General features: G+C 50.4%; 1 protein-coding gene across 1 annotated transcript; it reads left to right on the forward strand.

Annotated features, from left to right (window-relative positions):
* The first annotated feature begins 1,309 nt into the window (after window positions 1-1,309).
* Window positions 1,310-6,504, forward strand: LOC130484256 (cathelicidin-3-like). The gene is made up of 4 exons (XM_056857158.1): window positions 1,310-1,486; window positions 3,556-3,663; window positions 4,635-4,718; window positions 6,415-6,504. The coding sequence occupies exons 1-4, from the start codon at window positions 1,310-1,312 to the stop codon at window positions 6,502-6,504; spliced, it is 459 nt and encodes a 152-aa protein (XP_056713136.1).
* The last annotated feature ends 4,544 nt before the right edge of the window (window positions 6,505-11,048 follow it).

Here is an 11,048-nt window from a genome sequence, read left to right on the forward strand (position 1 = left end):
ACCCAGCAAGCTTCCATGGCGGAGTGGGGATTTGAACCTGGATTTCCCGGATCCTAGTCCGACACCTTAACCACTACACCATGAAATAGCCCTGGGGGCACCAAATTTGGCTGATTATACCTGTGGGTTCCCCCAGTGGGCGAGAAAGTGCCCCCTGAACCATTTCAGGTCAGGAAAATGAGGCAGGTTGAGAAGGCTAAAGTCCAGTACTCATGCCAAAGTTGTGTTCTGGTCATGTGCAAAGGAACTGAGGAGAGCCCTTGACTCATGTCTGACTTCGCATAGATGGTAAGCGGGCGACCATGTGGCAGATAAAGTTCAGTGTTGGTAAGTGTAAGGTGATGCACATTGGAAGAAAAAATCCCAACTTCAAGTATAGGCTAATGGGGTCTGAACTTGCAGAGACCGAGAGGGGAAAAGATCTTGGGGTGGTAGAGGATACCTCAACGAAAGTGTAAACCCAGGCCGGGCCGTTTATGCTTGGTAATTAGCACCCCTTTCCTTGGTTGAAATGCCATGCTGGCCAGGGAAGGGGAAGAGGGGCTAGAGAAATCGGCCTGCTGGCAGGGGACCACAGTGTAGACCCTGGCACAAAAACTACCAATGATTTGAATGCAGCGTCCAGTGCGAGCTGCAGTGGCTCAGCAATTTGTTTCCGTAACAAGCATCAACTCTGGCCCCTGTTGTCCGAGTCCAGCTGTTTTACCCTTTGGCTGCCCTTGGTCTCCCATGCCGGGCCAGTTCTCCAGCCAAGCCACACAGATGGCCGCTTTGGGTGGCTCAGGGAAGAGAATGCCAATGCCCGGCAGGGGCCCGCTTCTCTCTCAGCCACTGGTAGTCCAGGGGATGGCATGTGTTTACTCCTGAACTCACGCCGCTTCCTGATGTGTCCAGCCGGATTTCTGCAAGTGATGCTTGGACCAGGCCGGCAGCAGCACTTCAGGAGGCAAGGGGGGTACATGGGTTGGGGCAGCAAGAATCCCTTGAACTGGACCTGTTCCTGGGCCGGGATCTGCCTGCAGACCTTCTCCCAACTGCCTCCACCTTTCCCAACAAGGTGTTCCCCTCCCTGTGGCCCCCTGTGGGCAGTTTTGCAAGCAGAGACCAGGATTTCGGCAGTTCCTCTCCCCACATCCAACTGATATCCCACCTTTGCAGATTGGCCAACAATGGGCATTTCCTGCAGAGGGTAGAAAAAGCCACGTAGGCAACGTTAGACCGCAGGGCTAACCAGGAGGAAGCCCCTACCCCAGAGGAAGGGGGCTATAAAAGAAGCCAAAGCTTCCACCCCACACACACAAACACCAAGATGGCAAACTGCTGGGCAACGCTCCTGCTGATGGTTGGGGTAGCCATAGCAATCCCCACCGTCCCCCCGCAACTGAGCTATGACCAAGCTCTGGCCTCTGCTGTCAAGACCTACAATCAGGAGTCAGGCCTGGAGAGCATCTTCCGGCTGCTAGAAGCTGAGCCGAAACAGAATTGGGTGAGTGGCCGCAGGACATCCTGCCGGCGGGCTTGTTCAGTGCAGGCTGCCAAGGTTGCTCACAGAGCTTGGGGAGGTGCAGAAAAGAGCAACCACAATGGTCAGGGGCCTAAGAGCAACTGCCCTATGAGGAGCGGTTAAAATGCTTAGGGCTGTCTAGCTTGGAAAGAAGGCGGTTAAGGGGAGGCATGATAGAGTTCTGTAAAATTATACATGGTATGGAGAGAGTGGACAGGGAGAAGCTTTTCTCCCTCTCTCATAATATGGGGTCATCTGCTGAAGCTGGAGGGTGAGAGATTCAAAACTGATAAAAGATTTCTTTACACAACGCATAGTTAAATTGTGGAACTCCCTGCCCCAGGATGTGGTGATGGCTGCCAACTTGGAAGCCTTGAGAGGAGGGGACATGTTCATGGAGAAGTGGGCTATTCATGGCTACCAGTAAAAATGGATACTAGTCATAATGCATACCTATTCTCTCCAGGACCAGAGGAGCATGCCTAATACATTGGGTGGTGAACACAGGCAGGACAATGCTGCTGCAGTTGTCTTGTTTGTGAGCAACCTTGGCCAGCGTGGTGTAGGGGTTAAGAGCAGTGGACTCTAATCTGGAGAACTGGATTTGATTCCCCACTCCTTCACATGAGCGGCAGACTTTAATCTGGTGAAATGGATTTGATTCCCCACTTCTCCACATGAAGCCTGCTGGGTGACCCTGGGCTAGTCACAGTTCTCTCAGAACTCCGTCAGTCTCACCTAACTCACAAGGTGTCTGTTGTGGGGAGAGGAAGGCAAGGAGATTGTAAACTGGTTTGGTTCTCCTTAAAAGGTAGCGAAAATTGGCATATAAAAACCAGCTCTTCTTCTTCGTCGTCTTCCTTGGTGGTCTCCTGTCCAAGTATTAACCAGGGCCGACCCTGCTTAGCTTCTGAGATTTGTCAAGATCAAGCTAACCTGAGCCACACGGTCCTCATTAGATGATGACCAAATGGTTGAGATTATACTAAGACCTATAATAGGGCCTGGGTTCACATGGGTACAGAGTTGGCGTCTGGGGGTGGGGACAGGGTCTGCTCTCTGGGTTTGTGCCTCCATCAGATAACCAATAGTTGCTGGTAAGAAGCTATTTGGGTTGAGGGAGCTATTTTTGCAGAAGCCCCCACCCCCATATTTGTGGGAGATGGAGTGCAACACTGAGAGCCAGCGTGGTGTAGTGGTTAAGAGCGGTGGTTTGGAGCAGTGGACTCTGATCTGGAGAACCGGGTTGGATTCCCCACTCCTCCACATGAGCGGCGGACGCTAATCTGGTGAACTGGATTTGTTTCCCCACTCCTACACACGAAACCAGCTGGGTGACCTTGGGCTAGTCACAGCTCTCTTAGAACTCTCTCAGCTCCACCTACCTTACAGGGTGTCTGTTGTGGGGAAGGGAAGGGAAGGTGATTGTAAGCCGGTTTGAGTCTTCCCTACGTGGTGGAGAAAGTCAGCATATAAAAACCAACTCTTCCTCTTCTACATCATCTGGAATGAGGTGCAAGCTTGTGCCAGCTGTCCACAGCTCGCTCCAACTTATATACAGGGGAAACATCTGGCTCTCCTGCCTTCTAAGGTCTCTCAGAGTGTCTCTCTTCTCGGGATGTGCTGTTGTTCACTAATGGGAAAATGCGGGCTGTGAATAATGGTAAATTAGTTGGATTGCTCAAAGCTTCAGACGTCTCTTGCCAAGGGGGTCGTGAACCACAGATCAGCCATTTCCTTACACAACCACCCCTTCGCAAGAGTGTTGCAATGAATATTTGTGAGACGACGGCTAGTTGGTATCATTGCAGAAGCTCCTGAAGAAGAAGGGAGCCGTCTCTCGCTCTCGCGAGGTGGTGTGGAAGACTGGATACTTTTAATAATCTAAGAAGAGCCCTGTGGGTTCAGACCCGTGAGGATCTATCTAGTCCAGCATCCTGTCTCACACAGTGGCCAACCAGTTAGTATGGAGGGTCAACCACAGGGCACAGAGGCCGAGGCTCTTCCCCTGGGAAGAGCCCGGCTGATCTCATGTCTGATTTTCCTGCCAGGATCCCACCACCGGAAATCTTCAGCAACTGACCTTCACCATGCAAGAGACCACCTGCCCCAACTCAGAAAACGTTGTCACTGAGCAATGTGAATTCAAGCCCGATGGGGTAAGGAACAGCCGGGGATCCAGGAATGGGCTTTCCGTGTGCTTTTTCCACTACGGACTTCTTCAAATTGGTGCAGGGGCTCAAACCCCACCCCCACCCCCCGAGAACCAAACCTTCGCTCCTAGAAGCCATCTCTCCTAGAAGGACTGGGGCTGATTTCCTCTCTTGGTACTAAGGGAACAGCACTCAGCTCAAGGCCATAGAAATTAATAGCTTTATGACAGCTTCACACATTCAAAGGTTTACCTGCAGTTGCCAACTCTGGCTTGGGAAATCACTGGAGGTTTGGGAGAGGGTTTGGGGAGGAGAGGGCATAATGCCCGAGAGTCCACCCTCCAAAGCTGCCATTTCCTCCAATGGTACTGGTCTATGTCATCTGGAGATCAGTTGTAATAGCAGGAGATCTCCAATCCCAACCTAGAGGTTGGAAACCCAGTTTGAGAACCACTGGAGTAGACTTTTTCCCTGTGCGGACTGTCTGCTTCCTTGCTCCCCAGAGAAGGCTGGTATTTGATAACCATGTTCAAGTACTTTAAGGGCTGTCATAAAGAGGAGGGTGCCGAGTTGTTTTCTGTTGCTCAAGAAGGTCAGACCAGAACCAATGGGTTGAAATTAAATCAAAAGAGTTTCCGTCTTGACATTAGGAAGAACTTTCTATCAGTTAGAGTGGTTCCTCAGTGGAACAGGCTTCCTCGGGAGGTGGTAAGCTCTCCTTCCCTGGAGGTTTTAAAGAAGAGGTTAGATGGCCATCTGTCAGCAATGCTGATTCTGTGACCTTAGGCAGATGATGAGAAAGAGGGCACCTTGGCCATCTTCTGGGCATGAAGAAGGGGTCACTGGGGGTGTGGGGGGGAGGTAGTTGTGAATTTCCTGCATTGTGCAGGGGGATGGACTGGATGGCCCTGGTGGTCCCTTCCAACGCTATGATTCTATGATTTCTGGAGACCTAACACATTTTCCTTCCTTTGCAGTTGATAAAAGGTTGCACTGGATACTTCTCCACTGAGCCGGGAAATCCCAAGATCCTTGTCAGCTGTGAAAATGCGGTTCAAAAGGTGGGTCGTCCCCTCCGTTGATATTGAGAGCTGTGGGGGACAATTTCCCCTTCCTAGGAGCCACCCTCTGAGGGTTGTTGCGTCTCTTACATCGATAGGACGCCCCAGAAGGAGGCTGCTGGTAGGCCCCTTTACCATTGTCAGGGATGCTCTAGGCTGATCCTCCATTGAGCAGGGGGTCGGACTAGATGGCCTCTCTGGCCCCTTCCAGCTCTATGATTCTATGAGAGTGGTCCCTGTGGAGCTGGTATAAAGTACCCCAAAGGTCAAGAAAAAAGGAAACATTCACGGCCAAAAGTTATGCAATTAAAGTTGAACAATTAAAAGGTTATGTCAGTGCACAATTACAAGTTAAAATGTATATAACACATATACGGCCCTACAAAAAGCCTACCAAATAAATAAACTCATATAACACAATTAGACAAAGAATCATACAATCAAACTCAGACCATATACGTTTCAGCCATACTGCCTTCTTCAGTGGTCTATATGTGTTATAAAGATTTTAACTTGTAATAAATGTATATAGACATTGTGCACTGACACATTTTAATTGTATAACTTCTAATTGTATAACTTTTGGCGTTGAATGATCCTTTCTTTTTTCTTGACCTTTTGGGTACTTAATTCTGTTTTTTAGAGTTGTCCCCCCCCCTTTTTATTTTGGTACAGCTAGTATAGAGTTGCCAACTCTGGCTTGGGAAATGGCTGGAGATTTGGGGGCCAAGACGGAGAAGATGGAGTCTGAGGAGGGAGACCAGCCAGGATGTGATGCCACAGAATCCATCCTGTGAAGCTGCCCTTTTCCCCATGGGAACTGGTCTCTGTAGATTGGACATCAATTGTAATTCCAGGGTAGGGTTGCCAGCCTCCAGGTAATAGCTGGAGATCTGCTATTACAACTGATCTCTGGCAAATAGAGATCAGTTCTCCTGGAGAAAATGGCCGCTTTGGCAATTGGACTCTATGGCATTGAGGTCCCTCCCCTCCCTTCTATGGCACTGAGGTCCCTCCCTTCCAAACCAGAGCCAGTGTGGTATAGTGGTTAAAAGCAGTGGTTTGGAGTGGCGGAGTCTGATCTGGAGAACTGGGTTTGATTCCCCACTCCTCCACATGAGCGGTGGAGGCTGATCTGGTGAACTGGATTTGTGTCATAGAATCATAGAGTTGGAAGGGACCACCAGGGTCATCTAGTCCAACCCCCTGCACAGTGCCGGAAATTCACAACTACCTCACCCCAAGTGACCCATACTCCATGCCCAGAAGATGGCCAAGGTGTCCTCCCTCGCATCATCTGCCTAAGGTCCCTGCGCCTAAGTGTCCCCTCTCCTACACATGAAGCCAGCTGGGTGACCTTGGGCTAGTCACAGCTCTCTCAGCCTCACCTACCTCACAGGGTGTCTGTTGTGGGGAGGCAGAGGGAAGGTGATTGTAAGCCGGTTTGATTCTCCCTTAAGTGGCTGAGAAAGTTGGCATATAAAAACCAACTCTTCTTCTTCTTCCCCCCAGCCCCAAATCCAGGGAGTTAATAATGACTAAAAGGCTTAAAGACTGCATTACTCACACAATTCCCACAGACACAGAACGGTCACTAGCCCTTTACCCACTCACAATTCAGGGAAGCAAGGATACAGCAGCTGGAGCTGAGCCAGACTACTGACAAGTGACTATTCGTGTTCGTTTCTGTCCCCAGCCTGTCCGAGTCACCCGATTCAGAGGACTTGGATTGCTCCTGAGAGGCCTTGGAAGAGGATTTGGCCGCTTATGGGGCTCCAATCAGTAGCTGCGAAACGAGTCCAGCGATCGAGAAGGAAAGCAAAACCCTTGGATGTTGGAAGTGAAGGGCTTTGTGCTGTCTCTTAGCCTCAGACTTCTTAGCCTTGGAGAGCCAGAGTGATAGATAGATGATAGATAGATAGATAGATAGATAGATAGATAGATAGATAGATAGATAGATAGATAGATAGATAGATAGATAGATAGATAGATAGATAGATAGATGAGGATCCTGTGCCTCACTTCTTTTCTACTTCTGCAATCCCTCTGATGGGCTATTCAGTTGCGATTTATATTCTTCAATAAGATCTTCTCTTGTTATGCCATTGATTTCACACTTTCCTGTCTGTTCTCATGACTATCATTTAATCTATCTACGGTCTGGTAAAGATAAGGCTGTTACTCTATCCATAAATAATAAACGGCTGCTTTGAAGAAACGCGGAAAGTTATAAGCAAGTTACGGCTAAAAGCTCATTTGCATATCAGCACTCTTTTTCCGGTGGAACTGGAACAGGCTATTCCCTGCATCTCCATCCACCCCAGTTTAGCAAGCTAGTTTAAATTGCTGCCTCTATCCTGTCTAGACTGGCGTTCCTTTTAATAAAGAATTTATATTCGTTTACTCAGATAAAGAGACTCAGCGTGAGTTTTATTTCCTCAGCATAAGGTTGCCAACTCCAAGTTGGGAAACTCCTGGAGATTTGGGGGTGGGGCCTGGATATGGCAGAATTTGGGAAGGGGATAGAGATCAGCAGGGATGTGATGCCATACAGTCCGGCCTCCTACGCAGCCATTTTCTCCAGGGGAACTGATCTCTGTCGTCTGGCGATCAGCTGTAAGACTGGGAGATCTCCAGGCCCCACCTGGAGGTTGGCAAGTCTACCTCAGCAGCACACACACACAAACACCAGGCAGTTCCACTGAGCCATGTGCCTTGAGCAATCTGCAACTTCCATCACTGGAAGAATTCACTTCGTATAATTTGCTTTTGTTGAGGTAACCGCTGCCTCTTGTGTTCAATTGCATTGGCAAGAGAACACTACCCACAAAAAGCGATTCTAACATTTGGTCACAAGCGTGCTTTCAATACCTTTGCCTTGACCACCAGGTAGAGTTGCCAACCTCCAGGTGGGCCTGGAGATCTCCTGCAGACTACAGAGACTGATTCCCCTGGAGAAAATGGCTGCTTTGGAGAATGGGCTCTGTGGCATTATACCCTGCTGAGGTCCCTCCTCTCCCCATACCCTGCCCTCCCCAAGCACTGGCTGCTGGGGAAACCAAGGGCTGATCTCTGCCCTCCAGAAACACCCTCAAGCTTGGGTTGGGTGATCATGAAAAACAAGGTCCTCATAAGCTGGTTTGAAAGTTGGGAAAGAGTCCGCATGTGTTAGTGGAGTACTGAATCGAGAATGCTTTGACACCCCCAAATCGCTCTGAAATAACGAAGAAGTATTCTTAAGAAGCAAAACAAATTAGCAAACCAGGCCCTGCCTTCTTGCTGCTTCCTTTGCAACTGAGGTTGCCAGCCTCTGGGTGGGGCCTGGAGATGTCCCAGAATTACCACTGATCTCCAGACTACAGAGGTCAAGCCCCCTGAGAAAATGGCAGCTGTGGAGGGTGGACTCTATGGTGTTATACCCTACCAAGGTCCTTCCTCTCCTCAAGTCCCACCTTTCCCAGGCTCCACCCCAAAATCTCCAGGAATTTTCCAAGCTGGAGTTGGTAACCCTATGGCAATGGCGGAGCTCCTTTTCCAGAATCTATTTTAGACGGTTATAGCGAGACTCAAAACAGCTGCTAAATGCAAAAATGCCTGCGGTGGTCGGTTGCAGCAACCATCAACAGGGGTCTAATGGCAACTGGAAGACTGATTCCACGTTACACTGGGATAAAATCTTATGAGTCTCTCATGTGCCAATGAAGGTTGCCAAACTCCATGTGGGGCCAGGGGATCTCCTGGAATTATAACTGATATCCAGATGACAGAGATCGGTTCCCCTGGAGAAAATGGCTGCTTTGGAGGGTGGCCTCTGTGGCATTGTACCCCGCTGAAGTAGTACCCTAGAAGCTAAAATGACTAAACTGAGGCTATCGTATTTTGGTCACGTCATGAGACGACAAGAGTCACTGGAAAAGACAGTCATGCTAGGAAAAGTTGAGGGCAGCAGGAAAAGAGGAAGACCCAACAAGAGATGGATTGACTCAATAAAGGAAGCCACAGCCTTCAGTTTGCAAGATCTGAGCAAGGCTGTCAAAGATAGGACATTTTGGAGGACTTTCATTCATAGGGTCGCCATGAGTCGGAAGCGACTTGACGGCACTTACACACACGAAGTAGGGCAGATTCACTTAGTCAGGTCTAGCAAACGGAACCTGAATTCCACGGCTGTTATCTCCATCAGCACTGCTGTTATCTCCATCATCTTGTATTTTCTTCTGGCACGACAGCGTCATAAGACCATTCTCCATCTCACATTAAACTGCTTTCTCACATTAGACTGCCATGTTAGTCTGCAGTAGAAGAGCTAGATCCAAGTCCAGGAGTAACTTAGAGAGCAACAAGATACCCTCCAAAATCTTGTTGGTCTCTAAGGTACTGCTGGACTCGTATCTAGCTTTGCCAATATTTAAAGGACTTTACCTGACCTTTAAGAGCCCTGTGGCGCAGAGTGGTAAGCTGCAATTCTGCAGCCAAAAGCTCTGCTCACGACCTGAGTTCGATCCTGACCGGAGTCGGTTTCAGGTAGCCGGCTCAAGGTTGACTCAGCCTTCCATCCTTCCGAGGTCAGTCAAATGAGCACCCAGCTTGCTTGGGGTAAAGCAGGGGTGGGGAACCTCAGGCCTGGGGGCCGTATGCGGCCCCCGAGGACATTTTTTGTGGCCCTCGGGAGCTCTGGGAACCCTGTTGCGGAGGCGGGGCGCAGGGCAGCCCTCCCCGAGGGTGTTCCTGGGGCCACGGCTTACAGCGCCCTTGTAGCGCCCTTTGGACCTCCTCTCACCGACTGTCAGTTGTTGGTCGGCGAGAGGGGAGGGGGAGGGACGCTTCCCCCAAGGCTGCCCCCTACAGCTGTGGCGTGCAGGAACGCTGCGGCACATTGTAAGCCCCTCTCGCTGCCTGTCGACTGTTGAGCAGTGGGGCGGGGGGGAGAGGCCGGCGTTTCCCGGTGGCAGAGCATGCATGCGGGAGCCGATTGGGCTTGGTTTTTTTTTTTATGGACTCTGGGGGAGGAGGGCATGGAGACTGGGGCCCGGTTGCTTGGGGCTCCATGCGCCGCTGTGTGTGTGTGTGGGGGGGGAGGTGGGGAGGCTGGGGCCCGGTCGCGCAGGCCAGCATGCGCGGGTGTGTGTGGGACGCTTTTCTCTCTTCCTCTTTTTCTGTCACTCTTTCTCCTTTCTCTCCCTCTCTTTCTCCCTCTTTTTCTGTCTCTTTCTTTGTCTCCCTCAGTCCTTTTCTTTCTTTCTCCCCCGCTCTCCATTTCTTTCTCCCTTTCTCTCTCTTCCTCCCTCCCTTTTCCTCTTTCTCTGTTTTCCTTCCTCCCTTGCCAATCGACTGTGGGCTGCGCCCCCCTGGTGCCTCATTTGCTCGTGCCCACCGCTGGCTGCCCTCCCACCTTGGAGGGGGGAACGGGGGCGCCCTGCAGGCCTTCTCTGTGTGGCCTCTCCTGGGGTTGCCAACCTCCAGGTGGTGGCTGGAGACCTAGCAACCCTGGCCTCTCCCCCCCCCCACCGGGAAATCTACACCTGGTATGGCCCCCGAAAGATGTTATAAATGTGCGAATGGCCCTTGGCAGGAAAAAGGTTCCCCACCCCTGGGGTAAAGGGAAGACGACTGGGGAAGGCACTGGCAAACCACCCCATAAACATAGTCTGCCTAGGAAATGTCGGGATGTGATGTCACCCCATGGGTCAGGAATGGCCCGGTGCTTGCACAGGGGCTACCTTCACCTACCTGACCTTTAAATGACTTCCTGGTCTGAATTGACCCTGGGGAGCTGCTATTTGCCCTGTGGGAGAAACTTAACAGGTATCGATGGAATGCATGTGAGCTGCAGGTGGGTCCCGTGAGTCCAAAGTCTTCATACACAAAGGAGGCTTGCAACTGCCTCTCTGCATGAGTCACTGATCTGGCTTTACCTCTTTCCAATCAGCCTCTTCTGGGGGCAGCTAATTCAGCTACCACGTCTCTGCTGATTGGATCATGCTCAATGCAGACACCGCGGAAAGATGCGCTGTTAAAAGATTGGAAAGGCGAGCCTCTACTGACACCTTGAGGCAGCACCCAATAAAGGATCCTTTTAAAGTTACCCATGTAAGAAAAATGACAAACGTTAAGAAAACTCCAGAGAGGAAGCCGTGTTACTCTGTCGTAGCAAAATAAAAAAAAAAGAAGTCCACTGGCACCTTAAAGACCAACATTATAATCTTAGGCGGAGCTACTCCTGTCTACTTCTAGTGAATTCCGTGGACTTAAGAGTGGAGTAACTCTGCGTTGAGATACGCCGATGACACTACATTATTGGCAGAAAATAATGAAGATTTGAAACGACTA

The sequence above is a fragment of the Euleptes europaea genome, chromosome 11 (genome assembly GCF_029931775.1).
Source record: "Euleptes europaea isolate rEulEur1 chromosome 11, rEulEur1.hap1, whole genome shotgun sequence".
Classification (NCBI taxonomy): domain Eukaryota; kingdom Metazoa; phylum Chordata; class Lepidosauria; order Squamata; family Sphaerodactylidae; genus Euleptes; species Euleptes europaea.